We start from the raw sequence: 16,355 nt of genomic DNA, 5'->3' as shown, positions 1-16,355 counted from the left end.
AGTCATGAACGCGCCTCTCCTCGCCGAAAACCGGCCCCGCGTGCGATTTCTGGGGCAATTTATTTCAGTTTGATTATAATGGCTTTTGCTCGGAGTGGATGATTGAATTTTGTCCCCCTGCCAATACAGAGGAAAGCTTTCAAATGACATTATCATCAATATGATTTAAGTGATTGCAGTCTGGCAGCAGTTCAAAGAAACCGCAGCCCATCCACGCGTTGCTAATGAGGCAACCGCTGTGATTAACAATTTAATTTACCCGTTTTTCATTTCTCCTGCGAAACTTTAAAGAATGCACACCTTGTTTTCTTCACATCGATCAGGGAAAATTAAAAAAAAAAAAACAATCACGCCCTCGAGGATGAGGAGAAAATGTAATTTCTATAAGTTTAAATTATGGAAACATAAAGAAACATGACAAGAGACACATATCTCCAAGGAGCTGGAAGAGGTAATCCCATTATCCCAAATTAAAGTAAATTGAGATCTTATCGTAATTTTGTTTTCGCTGCTTAGAATTATGCTTCCTCGGTGGCTGGGGTGTGCTATGCATGAAATGAGTTTTGCGTCTGTGGTTTCGCTAGAGAGCGGAAAGATAGGACGAGATATTGAAACGGAGAGTGAAGTTGCTATGTTTGAGAAGGAACTGCAACTGCTGGAAATATCTAAGATAGATAAAAATGCTGGAGAAACTCAGCGGGCGAGGCAACATCTACGGAGCGACGGAAAAGGTGGCATTTCGGGTCGAGACTGCAGTTTCTTCTGCAGTTGCACAGACCTATAGTGAGACCACACCTGGAGTATTGTGTACAGTTTTGGTCCCCTAATTTGAGGAAGGACATTCTTGCTATTGAGGAAGTGCAGCGTAGGTTTACAAGGTTAATTCCCGGGATGGAGGGACTGCCATATGCTGAGAGAATGAAGCAGCTGGGCTTGTACACTCTGGAGTTTAGAAGGATGAGAGGCTATCCCATTGAAACATATAAGATTGTTAAGGGTTTGGACATGCTAGAGGCAGGAAACATGTTCCCGATGTTGGGGGAGTCCAGAACCAGGGGCCACAGTTTAAGAATAAGGAGTCAGCCATTTAGAACGGAGACGAGGAAACACTTTTTCTCACAGAGAGTGGTGAGTCTGTGGAATTCTGTGCCTCAGAGGGCGGTGGAGGCAGGTTCTCTGGATGCTTTCAAGAGAGAGCTAGATAGGGCTCTTAAAAATAGCAGAGTCAGGGGATATGGGGAGAAGGCAGGAACGGGGTACTGATTGGGGATGATCAGCCATGATCACATTGAATGGCGGTGCTGGCTCGAAGGGTCGAATGGCCTACTCCTGCACCTATTGTCTATTGTTTATTGAGACCCTTCTTCAGACTGGTGATGTTTCTGGTTCAAGACCCAAGTGAAGTTGCTGGATGTGTTGATCCAGTGAATACCAAATCCAATTGTTGCCAGGACTCGAGGGCCGGAGCTACAGGGAGAGGTCGAGCAGGCTGGGTCTCTATTCCTTGGAGTGCAGGAGGATGAGAGGTGATCTTGTGGAGGTGTACAAAATCATGAGAGGTATAGATCGGGTAGACGCACAGAGTCTATTGCCCAGAGTAGTGGAATCGAGGACCTGAGGACATATGTTTCAGGTGAGGGGGGGAGGGTGGAAAGATTTAATAGGAATATCTATTTCACACAAAGGGTGGTGGGTGTACGGAACGAGCTGGCGGAGGAGGTAGTTGAGGCAGGGACTATTGCAGCCTTTAAGAAACAGTTAGACAGGCACATGGATAGGACAGGTTTGGAGGGAGGTGGACCAAATGCAGGCAGGTGGGACTAGTGTAGCTGTTCCATTTTGTTTGTAGTTTGTTTGTTTGTTTGTTTGTCTTTTTGCACAAAGTCCGCGAGCATTGCCACTTTTCATTTCACTGCACATCTCGTATGTGTATGTGACGAATAAACTTGACTTGACTTGACTTGACTTGACATGTTGGCCGGTGTGGGCTAGTTGGGCCGAAGGGCCTGTTTCCACACTGTATCACTCTATGACTCTATGACTAATTCTGGCAGGAATGGGGTTGACTCAAATGGGAAGGTTTGGAAATAACCCACATTGCATATTTTTGGCCAGTTTTGTGTTGGTGGCATTAATATTCAACCCCGCTTCCTGCCGGCATTTGAGCTTCCAGGAGATTTAGTGGAAGCTGCTTTTTAATTACATTTTATATATTTTTGGCCATTTGCAGAGACGTCGGGGTTTGCCAACGTGAGTCAACGTGCTGGGAGGAAGAGGTTGACCAGGAGGATGCCAAGCAAGTTTCCAGTCCAGTTGAGTTGTTCAGTTTAGAGGTACAGCGTGGAAACAGTCCCTTCGGCCCATCGATCACCCCCTTCGCACTAGTTCTATGCTATCCCACTTCCTCATCCACTCCTGACGCGTTTGGGGCAATATTTCACGAGGGCCCATTAACCCACAAACCCCCCTGCGCGTCTTTGGAAACCGGAGAGCCCGGAGAGGGAGAACCTGCAAACTCCACACAGGCAGCAATCGAGGTCAGGGCTGAACCCGGGTCCCCAACACTGCGAGGCAGCAGCTCTACCCGCTGCACCACTGGGTTGCCCATGTAGTATTCTCCCTGTGTGTTTGTGGATAGCCTGTTTGTTCTCTATATAACGCAGTGGTGGAGAAAGCAAATCTCTCTAAGTGCAGATCCAGCTGCCAATGTGTGTGAACACCTCACAACCTGCTTTAATCAATGCTTTAGTTTGGTTTAGTTTAGAGATACAGCGCGAAACAGGCCCTTCGGCCCACCGCGTCCGTGCCGACCAGCGATCCCCGCACACTAACACTATCCTACACACACTAGGGCCAATTTACATTTTATTCCAAGCCAATTATCCTAAGACCTGTACGTCTGGAGTGTGGGAGGAAACCGAAGATCTCAGAGAAAACTCACGCAGGTCGCGGGGAGAACGTACAAACTCCATATAGACAGCACCCGTAGTCAGGATGGAACCCGGATCTCTGGCGCTGTGAGGCAGCAACTCTAACGCTGCACCACCATGCCGCCCTTTAGAAAGATCCCATCATAAATATCAGTTTTATGAGGTTGGGGTATAACTGCCAAGTTAATGAGAAGCCAACACTGCCTGATGGCACCTTGTCAACTGCAGGCATGAAGTAACTCAAGGGGCCACCACCTGCCAAGGGCAGTAGAGATCTGCCTTGTCGGGGTGAGGGTCAGTAAAGGGTTCGATGCTGAGCGGAGCCATCTGCTGCTGGGACACATGGTGCTGCCATGTGGCAGAACGCACTGTGTCGAGGAGAGGAACCATCACCATCACCTGCTTGCTGAAGTTTTCTCAACAGTATCGCTACAATGAAACGCAACGAGAGATAACATGCAAAGAGGGGGCACGGTGGCGCAGCGGTAGAGTTGCCGCCTCACAGCGCCAGAGACCCGGGTTCCATCCTGACTACGGGCGCTGTCTGTGTGCGGAGTTTGCACGTTCTCCCTGTGACCTGCGTGGGTTTTCTCCGGGTGCTCCGGTTTCCTCCCACACTCCAAGGCGTGTGGGTTTTATTATAGACAATAGACAATAGACAATAGGTGCAGGAGTAGGCTATTCGGCCCTTCGAGCCAGCACTGCCATTCAATGTGATCATGGCTGATCATCGCCAATCAGTACCCCGTTCCTGCCTTCTCCCCATATCCCCTGACTCCGTTATCTGTAAGAGCCCTATCTAGCTCTCTCTTGAAAGTATCCAGAGAACCGGCCTCCACCGCCCTCTGAGTTATTGGCTAGTTGGTCTCTGTAAATTGCCCCTAGTATGTAGGGAGTAGTGGGATAACATGGGATAACATAGAACTAGTGTGTACGGGTAATCAATGGTTGGCGCAGACTCAGTGGGCTGAAGGGCCTGTTTCCATGCTGTACCTTTAGACTTTGGAGATAAAGCGATCACTCCGTGAACGGAAGGCACGGTGGCGCAGCGGTAGAGTTGCTGCCTCACAGCGCCTGAGACCCGGGTTCAATCCCGACTGCAGGTGCTGTTTGTGGGGAGTTTGCACGTTCTCCCCGTGACCTGCGTGGGTTTTCTCCGGGAGCACCGGTTTCCTCCCACACTCCAAAGACGTACAGGTTTGTAGGTTAATTGGCTTGGTGTATGTGTAAATTGTCGCTGGTGTGTGTGTGTGGGATAGTGTTAGCGAGGGGGGATCGCTGGTAGGTGCGGACTCGGTGGGCCGAAGGGCCTGTTTCCGCGCTGTATCTCTAAACTAAACTAAACTAAAGCATTCATTAAAACAGGTATTCAGTCTGTTTCCGCGCCGTATCTCGAAAAACTAAAACGGAAAAAAAAATTGCAATGTCGAGCTACCCGAAGTTTCCTTCCGAACACGGTGACCTTCCCCTTGACCTGCTCCTTGCGGAGACGCCACTCGATTGAGTTCAGCCCGTTTTCCACGGGCAGCGTAATGTTTCGGCGGCCCACTGTCGGACTAATGGTCCCCGCAAGGATGTGCGGCTCGGTGTAAAAGCTGACTCCCATTCCATTGGCGTACATCACACGGAGACTGCCATTGTTGCACAGCTGGTAGCTGTTCCTCACTTGATCTGGTGGAAGAATCATATCAATGGCAATAAAATGCTAAACACAAGCTGACATTTTGAACACAAAAAGGCCACACATTGGATCCTATGATCCTATTGGGATGAATCTGGAGAAACTCAGCGGGTGCAGCAGCATCAATGGAGCGAAGGAAATAGGCAACGTTTCGGGCCGATAACCCTTCTTCAGACTGATGGGGGGTAACCTTGCATGAACTGAGACTGTAGGTAACATTCACTCATAATATTATTCGGCTCAACATGTTTGTTATCTGTCAATTTTTTTTTCCAGTTTCAATGGAATAAACAAGTGTGTCAAAATAAAGAAGTTTGACTTCATCAACTCAGTTTGCTGCCAACCATGTCGGGGGAAAAAATGTCTTTGCAATATTCTAATTGCTCAGTAGGAGTGTGTTGAAGTGAGCCAATTTGTGCAGCCCGCTCATCAAATCAAATTAAAAGTTTGTAGTTGGCATTATTTACGTTGCTGGATGAATGACGTAAACAGGATAAAATCATATTTACATCCCAATATTATAGACAAGAAAAAGTGTTATCATTCCTTCCATTTATATTCATTCACACACTCAGTAATTGTAAAATCAGTCTGAAGAAGGGTTTGGGCCCGAAACGTTGCCTATTTCCTTCGCTCCATAGATGCTGCTGCACCCGCTGAGTTTCTCCAGCATTTTTGTCTACCTTGTAAAATCAACTCTTGTTTTCAGAAATCTGGACTTAGTTGTAAACATATAAGATTGTTAAGGGTTTGGACACGCTAGAGGCAGGAAACATGTTCCCAGTGTTGGGGGAGTCCAGAACCAGGGGCCACAGTTTAAGAATAAGGGGTAAGCCATTTAGAACAGAGATGAGGAAAGACTTTTTCTCACAGAGAGTTGTGAGTCTGTGGAAGTCTCTGCCCCAGAGGGCGGTGGAGGCCGGTTCTCTGGATACTTTCAAGAGAGAGCTAGATCGGGCTCTTAAAGATAGCGGAGTCAGGGGATATGGGGAGAAGGCAGGAACGGGGTAACGATGGGGGATGATCAGCCATGATCATATTGAATGGCGGTGCTGGCTCGAAGGGCCGAATGGCCTACTCCTGCACCTATTTTCAATGTTTCTATGGTTATGGACCAAGCGATGGCAGGTGGGACATTGTTGGCTGGTGTGGGCTAGTTTGGCCGAAGGGCCTGTTTCCAACTGTACCATTCTATGACTCTATGAGATGTGTGAGGCATGTTTCATACACAGAGGGTGGTGGGTGCCTGGAACGCGCTGCCAGGGGTGGTGGTGGAGGCAGATATGATGGTGGTGTTTAAACGTAGTTTAGAAAAGAACCTGGATATGCAGGGAATGGAAGAATACGGATATGTGCAGGCAGAGGAGATTAGTTCAACGGCCTCGTGTACAACACAACATTGTGGGCCGAAGGGCCTTTGCCTCAGCTGCTCCATAACCTTCAATAGAGTCATAGAGTGATGCAGCGTGGAAACTGTTGCCCTTGCCCACACCGGCCAACATGTCTCATCTACGCCGGTCCCACCTGCCCGCGTTTGTCCCATATTCCTCTAAACCTGTCCGAACCATGTACCTGTCTAACTGTTTCTTAAACGTTGCAGTAGTCCCTGCCTCAACTACCTCCTCTGGAAGATCACTCCATGCACCCACCACCCTTTGTGTGAAAAAGTTACCCCTCAGGTTCCTATTAAATCTTCAGCCCTTCACCTTAAACCTATGTCCTCTGGTCCTCGATTCCCCTACTCTGAGCAGGAGACTCTGTGCGTCTACCTTTTCCTTGTAGTCCGACTAATACATGATGCAACAACCCTTATCATGGCCTCAAAAGCTTGAGAGGTCACAAGTACCCTGAAAACTAAAACCAGATCAGTGATAAATAACAGCAATGAATAAGAGATAAATCTGTACAAATGATGCATTCTAATGGGCCTGTCCCACTTATGCGACTATTTTCAACAAGTTGAAAATCCAGCGGTGACCAGAAAGGCGCTACGACTCTTTGTGCGACTGAGGAGACGACTCACGACCATACAGGCGACATGTCGCGGGGTGAAGCCTGTACGGTCGTGAGTAGTCGCCCAAAGAGTCGTACCTTGTTCTGGTCGCCGCTGGATTTTCAACATGTTGAAAAATTTTGGGAACCTGCTGCAACTATGACGGGTGCCGGCAGTCGCCGAAAAAGTTGCGTAAGTGGGACAGGCCCATTACCAAACTATTGCCTTGCATGTTCAGATTACAAGGTTTTTTTTTTATGAGTTGAAGGAAATTGTTTACCTTGAACCAGGGTGTAAGAGGCGTCAACTGAAGACAGATTGGTGGTGACGGTGACATCATCCTCTCGGTTGGAAGTTTCAATGTCAATGTTGATTGACCTCTCCATTTCACGGTGCAGGCTGGTCACCACACCAGTGGGGTGAGTTAGGTTTGTCAGTCGGCCTTCACTGTCATAACTAGGTGGAAATAAATGATATCGGGGTCAACCTCCAAGTCACATTTACATAGAACCATCAATGAACTACAGAGAGAAGCAGATCGTTGTTACACAGAGAACTAGTGTCCTTTCAAGGGAGAGCTAGATTGGGTTCTCAAAGATAGCGGGGTCAGGGATATGAGGAGAAGCAGGAACGGGGTACTGATCATGATCACATTGACTGGCGGTGCTGGCTCGACGGGCCGAATGGCCTACTCCTGCACCTATTGTCTATTGTCTATTGTCTATTGTCGAGTGCACGCTGGGAATCGAGTGATGACTATTTAGGGTCGAAATATGAAGAATGTTCAATGATTGAATGGCAGAATAGACTTGATGGGCCGAATGGCCTATTTCTGCTCCTATCACTTGACTTTATGAAGGGGAGTTGCCACAGACCAGGCAATGGTCGACAGAAAGCAGCTCAGACCCTGACATTTTCCCACATTAACTCCATCCCGATTATGTTACGCACAGCAAACTAGCGGGTGACTGAATCCAGTGTCCGAACCCGTCCAAACTCTGAGATCTTGACATTTATGGATTGCGTTGAGCCGAGCGTCCTTCAAGGTAACTAATTGCCGCTCTTTGTAATTTATACAATCTAGTGCCTGTTAATTTGACTTTGAGCTTCATAGAGATTGACGGATATGACGAAGTGAGTTATGCCCCTGTCCCACTTAGGAAACCTGAACAGAAACCTCTGGAGACTTTGCCCCCCACCCAAGGTTTCCGTGCGGTTCCCAGAGGTTTTTGTCAGTCTCCCTACCTGCTTCCACTACCTGCAACCTCCGGCAACCACCTGCAACCTCCGGGAACCGCACGGAAACCGTGGGTGGGGCGCAAAGTCTCCAGAGGTTTCCGTTCAGGTTTCATAAGTGAGACAGGGGCATTACACAGAGACAATTCATAATTGATAGGAGCAGAATTAGGCCATTCGGCCCATCAAGTCTACCCCACCCTTCAGTCATGGCTGATCTATCTTTCCCTCTCAACCCCATTTTTCTGCATTTTCTCCATAACCTTTGACACCCATCAAGTATCTGTTAATCTCCGCCCAATGATTTGGTCAGGCAGCATCTCTGGGGAACATGGATATGCGACGTTTCGGGTTGGCACCCTTCTTCAGACCTTGAAGTCTCAACCCGAAACATCACCTATCCACGTTCTCCAGAGATGCTGCCTGACCCGCTGAGTTACTCCAGCACTCTGTGAAACGTCACCTATCCATGTTCTCCACAGATGCTGCCTGACCCGCTGAGTTACTCCAGCTCTCTGTGTCATTTTTTGCAATCAATCATCTGCAGTTCCTTGCGTCTCTAAGTATCTTATAAATGTTAATGTAGTACCTGCCTCAACTACCACTTCTGGCAGCTCGTTCCACCCACCCACGACCCACTATCTTCTTAGTGAAGAAGTTCCCCCTCAGGTTCATTAGATCTCTCCCCTCGCACCTTAAACCTATGTCGCCTGGTTCGTGATTTATCTACTCTGGGTTAAACTCTCTATGGATTCACCCTAACTGAATAGTTTTTGAATATAAGTGATAGGTGCAGGGTTAGGCCATTCGGCCCATCGAGTCTATTCCGCTATTCAATCATGGCTGATATAAAAATAATTCTGAACAGTTCAGAAACATTCTTACCTATTCTTCTTTCAAATATATACGATCTAATGCAAACATTCAATTTTCACAGAACTATTTAATGCTGGCTCATAACTCCACCTTTATTCAATATTCAAATATTCAAATATTGAGGGCAGGTCAATTATTCACCAGATGCTGGAAAGTGAATGCAAAGCTCATTATTCCGGCTTTACTGACTGCACTTCAAATGTCAACCAAAGCTATCCATCTGCATTTATTAGCATACTAATCATTAAACTAATTAAAGCAAATGAGATTACCAAATGGAAGTGTGGCACAGAGTGTTTGATGTTAAGGAAATGGAACATTACCCATTACAAGTTGTGCTGTTTGAACATGATGTTCCTCTGCTAAAAACTAGCGTAAAGGCCCGGTCCCACTGTACAAGGTAATTCAAGAGCTCTCCCGAGTTTAAAAATAAATCAAACTCGTGGTAAGCACGTAGAATGTACGTAGCGGGTACGTCAGAGCTCGGGGACATCTCTTAGCCGCTCGTAACGCTAACGGCAGGTACTCGGGAAACGCGGTAAGCTCGTGAAGACTCGTGAAGATTTTTCAACATGTTGAAAATTGTCCACGAGAGCCCCGAGTACCCACGAGCGGCCATTACCGTAAATCTCCGAGTTCGAATCAGGGGGAAACTCGGGAGAACTCTTGAATTAGCTCGTACAGTGGGACAGGCCCTTAAAGAGCCGGCACGGTGGCGCAGCGGTAGAGTCGCTGCCGCACAGCGCCAGAGACCCGGGGGTTCGATCCCGACTACTGGTGCATGTCTGTACGGAGTTTGTACGCTCTCGCTGTGACCTGCGTGGGTTTTCTCTGAGATTTCCGTTTTCCTCCCACTCTTTTTTCCTCACAGAGAGTTGTGAGTCTGTGGAATTCTCTGCCTCAGAGGGCGGTGGATACTTTCAAGAGAGAGCTAGATAGGGCTCTAAATCAGGGGATACGGGGAGAAGGCAGGAACGGGGTACTGATTGTGGATGATCAGCCATGATCACATTGAATGGTGGTGCTGGCTCGAAGGGCTGAATGGCCTACTCCTGCACCTATTGTCTATTGTCTCTTGTCCAAAGACCTACAGGTTTTTAGGTTAATTGGCTTGGTATAAGTGTAAATTGTCCCTGGTGTGTGTAGGATAGTGTTAATGTGCGGGGATCACTGGTTGGCTCCGATTCGATGAGCTGAAGGGCCTGTTTCTGCGCTGTATCTCGAAAGCACATGTGACAAGATCTAAAGGGAATACACGACTATGGGACGTCACGGGCATCTGATACACACTTCACACACACTGCTGCACGAACATGTACTCAGTAAGTAAATAAATCTTACTCAAAGAAAGTGGTCCAGCCAATGTCATCGGTTTTGGTTGCCAGGAGGCCGCTGTTGCCATTGTAGGTGAAGACGACCAGCTCTTGGTTCTGGGCTGACACCATCTTCAGTCCGCCGTTGGCATCCATGGTGAGAGAACACACCTGGTTGTCGGCCATCAGTAGGTGTCGCGGCACGCCGTTGCTATCCCTGCGGATCTTCAAGGTGTTGCCGTTGTTGTCGGTGAGCTCCGCCAGGTCGCCGGCCGGGCTGTAGGAGAGGTTGTAGATGTAGTCTCCGGTGATGAGACTCATGGTGTACTGGTGAACGCCATCGGAGTTGAAGATGTACAACTCCTGTTCGGCAGCCGACGCCACCTCGTACAGGCCCATGGAGTTCGCCTGCGGCTTGTTGCGGTTCACCGCCCGGATGCGCACGTTACCCAGGTCGGCGATGAAGACGGTGCCGTCGGGCGAGACCGCCAGCGAGGACGGCGAGTTCAGCTTGGCGTCGGTGGCGTAGCCGGCGTCCCCCAGGAAGCAGTCGCAGTTGACGTCGTTCTTGCAGTCGCAGTCGGAGGGCATGCCCGCCAGGAGGGAGATCTCGCCGTTGGTCGTGACCTGCCGCACCCGGTTGATCTTCTTCTCATCGGTCTCGGCGATGTACAGGACGCCGGTGTGGGACACGGCAATGGCGCTAGCGCTCTCTAGCGCCGAGTGAATGGCCAGCTTGCTGAGGGAGTAGTCAATGCCGGGGACCTGGCAGTGCATCGGGCGGCCAGCTATGATGCTCACCTGGTGATTCTCAGTAATCCTCAGAATGACATTATTCTCCAAGACATAGAGAGAATTGTCGATGGGATTGATGGCAAGATTGGTAGGCCACTCTAATCGCACCTGAGGAGAGGAAGAATGCGAATTTGCTGCATTGAATGTTGTAGTTCAAGCAAATAAAATGAATTTCAATGAAAAGGCATTATATGGCCAACATGGCTTTTCAGATAATTTGTCTCTTTTGGTCACATACTGTAGTTAGGTAGATATTTGAGGCTGATATAGATCGTAACGGGGAAGATGCGCATGTAAGAACTGCAGATGCTGGTTTAAATCGAAGATAGACACAAAACGCTGGAGTAACTCAGCGGGACAGGCAGCATCTCTGGAGAGAAAAGGAATGGGTGACGTTTCAGGTCGAGACCCTTCCACAGACTGGGAGGGAGGAATAGGGAGGAGATGTTTTGAATAGTCCAACTCTCTTGCCCCTCTTCACTCCCCACTGAGAGAGGAACTTTATAAAACATAGACACAAAATGCTGGAGCAACTAAGCATCGCTGGAGAAAAAGAAGGGTTCCAATCGTAAACGTCCCCAATTATTTTTCTCCAAAGATGCTGCCCGTCCCGCTGAGTCACTCCAGCACTTTGTGTCTATCTTCGGTGTAAACCAGCGTCTGCAGTTCCTCCCCACTCACTTTACAAAACAATAGACAATAGGTGCAGGAGTAGGCCATTCGGCCCTTCGAGCCAGCACCGCCATTCAATGTGATCAAGGCTGATCATCCCCAATCAGTACCCCGTTCCTGCCTTCTCCCCATATCCCCTGACTCCACTATTTTTAAGAGCCCTATCTAGCTCTCTCTTGAAAGCATCCAGAGAACCGGCCTCCACCGCAGAGAATTCCACAGACTCACAACAATTGCTTTTCAGATATTAGGTCAAAAACGGTAGGCAATTTTTCCTCCTAATTTCACAGCTAAATTCTGAGACATGATTTTCTCCAGAACAGGGATACTTTGTGCCCATTACCGATTTGGTTCAGTTTAGAGATACAGGGCAGAAACAGGCCCTTCGGCCCACCAAGTCCGTGCTGACCAGCGATCCCCCACATTAATACTATCCTACACACACTAGGGCCAGTTCACATTTTTACCAAAGCCAATTAACCTAGATACCTGCACGTCGTTGGAGTGTGGGAGGAAACCGGAGCACCCGGAGTAAACCCGCGCAGTTCACGGGGAGACCGTACGAACTCCGTACAGACAGCACCCGTGGTCAGGATCGAACCCGGGTCTCTGGCGCTGTGAGGCAGCAACTCTACCGCTGCGCCACTGTGCCACCCTGAGGTCTTCACTGTAAGATCCTCGTATCATATACTACGATGAAAGTGTATCATTAATTTCATTATCATTAATAGATTGGAGCAGCTGTGCTTGTACACTCTGGAGTTTAGAAGGATGAGAGGGTATCTCATTGAAACACAAAAGATTATTAAGGGTTTGGACACGCTAGAAGCAGGAAACATGTTCCCGATGTTGGGGGAGTCCAGAACCAGGGGCCACAGTTTAAGAACAAGGGCTAAGACATTTACAACGGAGACGAGGAAACACTTTTTCACCCAGAGAGTTGTGAGTCTGTGGAATTCTCTGCCTCAGAAGGCGGTGGAGGCCGGTTCTCTGGATGCTTTCAAGAGAGAGTTAGATAGGGCTCTTAGAGATAGCGGAGTTAATGGGATATGAGGAGAAGGCAGGAACGGGGTACTGATTGCGGATGTTCAGCCATGATCACATTGAATGGCGGTGCTGGCTCGAAGGGCCGAACAGCCCCCTCCTGCACCTATTGTCTATTGAAACTATTTTTTAGACTTGATCATTGTAAATCCCTTTCGCTGGTGCCTATTCGAATTGAAGTTGTGTCAGTTTTAACTAATGAAGATATTTGTTTTAATTTTCAATTACAATGGAGTCATTAAGGATTGCTTGCAATTTGAGATGGAGCAATGCTGATTAACTCAGACAATGCATAGTGGCCACTCTAAATGCCAATTGCAATTGATGCTGCATCAGAATGAATGCAAGGTAGACAAAATTGCTGGAGAAACTCAGCGGGTGCGGCAGCATCTATGGAGCGAAGGAAATAGGCAACGTTTCGTCCCGAAACGTTGCCTATTTCCTTCGCTCCATAGATGCTGCCGCACCCGCTGAGTTTCTCCAGCAATTTTGTCATCCTTCGATTTTCCAGCATCTGCAGTTCCCTTCTCGAACATCAGAATGAATGCAGGACGGTCAGATCGTGTCAGTTTGGTAATGCTCTACCCAACTCGAGTATTAAATGCAGGACTGCCAGATTGATTGAATAAACCCTATGCAAGACAGATATTGCCTTTTCTATAAGATTTTACCTGGCTTACATCCATGCTAGAATCGCAGCTCAGCGGGCGTATCGCTGTCAAGTCATTCGATCCGAGCAGTGTGGAGATAATTCCATTTTGGTCGACCTTCCTGATCATCGTGGCATCCACAAAGTACATGAGTCCATTCTTGTCCACGGCAATCCCTTGGGCAGAGAGCACAAACAGTTAAGGGCCTGTCCCATTTGGGCGTCATTTGCGCGACATCCCAAAAACTGGTTGGCGCGTCGTGATGCGTGCATGGCGCGCGGTGAGGCGTGGTGGCGTATGCAGCGACGCACGGTAACGCGCGGCGCCCAGGGATTTTGGGATGCTCAAAATCCTCGCTCGCCACCTGCGTGACGTATCCCTTGCGCACGCTGACGTACTGACGGCGTACGTGTAGCGGGTAATGACGCATGGTTACGCACGGTGACGTTGCCTATACTAATTTATTATGCGTCACCGTGCGTCAACGTCCGTAACCATGCGCCGTCGGAGCGCCATTTGCGCGTCATTTGAGCGCCGCGCCACGTGACCACCCGGGTATAAAGCGCGCGTAGTTTTGAAAATTTTGCACTGGGAAAATCCTTGCCGCGGAGATCGGACTAAGTACGAACGACTTCGCAAACGTCTCCCAAAAGAAGCAGGGCCCTCAAGAGCGCTTGGCGCACGACTGTCGTACTGGTAGACGATTTTCGCGCGACTGTCGCGCGTCAGTCACTACCGGTCTGTTGCGTAAATGGCGCGCAAATGTTGTCCAAGTGGGACAGGCCCTTTAGCGTCGGGGAGCCACACAGCGCGGAAACAGGCCATCCGGCCCAACTTGTCAAAGTCAACAAAGACACCCCTTTTACGGCAGTCATATTTGCCCACATTTGGCCCACACCCTTCTCTGAGTATCTTTTAAATATTGTTATAGTACCTGCCTCAACGACTTACTCCACTTACTTTAATTACCCAGTGGTATGATAATTGATTTCTCTAGCTTCAGGTAACTCTTGCAACCCCTCTCTCTCTGTCCCTCCCCCCACTCGACTCCTCTTGCTAATTTCACCGTTTGTATTCCTTCGTTATCCCCAGCCAACAATGGACCATTGTGGGCTCCACATTTCCCGAGTCATCGGTGCAGACTCTGCTTTGTCCTGCACCTTCTCATACCTCTAGTCTCCCTCTCCCCTGATTCCCGGCCTGAGGAAGGGTCTCGACCCAAAAAGTCACCTATTCCCTTTTCTCCAGAGACGCTGCCTGACCAGCTGATCGGCTCCAGCATTTTCTGGGCCACGGTTTAAGAATAAGGGGTAAGCCATTTAGAATGGAGACGAGGAAACACTTTCTCACACAGAGAGTGGTGAGTCTGTGGAATTCTCTGCCTCAGAGGGCGGTGGAGGCGGGTTCTCTGGATGCTTTCAAGAGAGAGCTAGATAGAGCTCTTAAAGATAGCGGAATCAGGGGATTTGGGGGGAAGGCAGGAACGGGGTACTGATTGGGGATGATCAGCCATGATCACATTGAATGGCGGTGCTGGCTCGAGGGGGCCGACTGGCCTATTCCTGCACCTATTGTCTATATATCTCACTCTCTGCTGAAAACATCCAGCGAATTGGCCTCCACTGCCTTCTGTGGCAGAGAATTCCCCAGGTGGCAGTGGAGGCCAATCTGAGTTGAGGGTGGTAGAAGGCTGTCTGATGTGTGAAGTTTCATAGTGGCTCTGCAGATGGTAAAATCTGGAGGCAGATGTTGATGGGTTGTAGGGGGATCGCAGAGGGAATTCGCGCTCGATGCCGACCATTTTTCAGCTTGGGTTCTTTCACTGCTGTCGGAAGGACAAATGAAAAAAATCGCTCAGATTCCCAGCCATGACCTCTCTCACCTTGACCAGCGAGAAAAAAAAAACCCTCGCACACAATTGGAACCATTACAGCCACTCATACTGACAGATGTCGGAGAAACAATGATGAATATTCCAACAGATTCTGTGCGAGACTAATTAAAGTTTGGCCGAGAGTGTTTTAATTATCTCAATATATTTCAAAATCCCACAGAGAACGCAAAACGCGGTGCACAACCTGACACTAATATATGGTCAAATCAGGCCCGCTTTTTGTTTCGTTTCCCACTTAATCCCTGCCTTGAGAAATGAGTGACTTCTCAGCTTTTTAATTTCACACATCCAGCTATCCTTCTGGGTGCAAGGTGTGTGGAAAAAAACACATGCAGATAACTACCCAGGTGCTGGAAATAACCATTTATCCATATTTAGTTTGCATTCTGTGTGATCATTATTAAGTTAGATACATATTGTGGTCTCAGGGTGAGGGTATGATTTCTGTCGTGTGTTTAGGCGTGGCACAGTGGCATTCTTATACACATCTCTTTGTCCCTCCCCCCCCCCTATTCCTTCTTACTCCCTTCCCTTTAAAAATACTCTGCTTTAAAAGCACCCGTTGACTTGGCCTCCACCGCTGCCTGCGACAATGAATCCACGCTGATGGGCAGATTGTGGACAAGAGGCAGAGATTAAGGCAGAAAGAAGAAGTGATGGTTTACGATCTAAATCCTGACCATGCCGGCAGTCAGCAGTGTTTGGAGTGGGCCCGGCACAGTGGTAGAGTTGCTGCCTCCTAGCGCCAGAGGTCCCCGGTTCGATCCTGACCTTGGGACCAGTCTGTGTGGAGTTGCGTAACTGCGTGGGTTTCCTCCAGGTGACCGGTCTCCTCCCACGTCACAACGATGTGTGGGATTGGAGGTTAATTGCCCTCTGTCACGGGCACACTGTGATTTGCCCCTCGTGTGTAGGGAGTGGACGAGAAAGTGTGAGGACAGAGAAATAGCGTGAAAGTGTGATCGATGGTCGGCACGGACTCGGCGGGCCGAAGGGCCTGTTTCCATGCTGTGCCTCTAAACTAAACTAAACTAAACTAAACTAAACCGAGTGCATGCATTAATTACATTAAGTTAAAAAATTGTGTGCATAAAGTGGGCTGTCCCACTTAGGTGATTTTTTAGGCGACTGCCGGCGACTATGGCAACGGAATTCACCGAAGTCGGCACCGGCGGCAACCTACGTTAACCTGGCGACAACTACGCCAACACCTACGTCAGGAGAAGTCAAGCTTCGCTCATTGGCGTCAAACCCACTGTCGCCGACTGTCT

The 16,355-nt window shown here is 48.7% G+C and overlaps 1 protein-coding gene across 5 annotated transcripts in view; it reads right to left on the bottom strand.

Annotated features, from left to right (window-relative positions):
- Positions 1 to 16,355, bottom strand: part of tenm2 (teneurin transmembrane protein 2) — a 1,259,968-nt gene that overhangs the window by 19,884 nt on the left and 1,223,729 nt on the right. For 4 of the 5 annotated variants that reach the window (XM_033029203.1, XM_033029205.1, XM_033029206.1 and 1 more), the window contains 4 exons: positions 13,212 to 13,366; positions 10,058 to 10,932; positions 6,885 to 7,060; positions 4,366 to 4,601 (listed from right to left, as the gene is read on the bottom strand). In XM_033029203.1, the coding sequence (XP_032885094.1) occupies positions 4,366 to 4,601; positions 6,885 to 7,060; positions 10,058 to 10,932; positions 13,212 to 13,366 (1,442 nt within the window). The remainder of the gene's footprint in view (positions 1 to 4,365; positions 4,602 to 6,884; positions 7,061 to 10,057; positions 10,933 to 13,211; positions 13,367 to 16,355) is intronic. The other variant, XM_033029204.1, reaches the window with a different exon arrangement.

The sequence above is a fragment of the Amblyraja radiata genome, chromosome 11, assembly GCF_010909765.2.
Source record: "Amblyraja radiata isolate CabotCenter1 chromosome 11, sAmbRad1.1.pri, whole genome shotgun sequence".
NCBI classification, from domain to species: Eukaryota; Metazoa; Chordata; class Chondrichthyes; order Rajiformes; family Rajidae; genus Amblyraja; species Amblyraja radiata.
The sequence above is the reverse complement of the archived record's forward strand: the minus strand, read 5'-3'. Positions and strand labels throughout refer to the sequence as shown.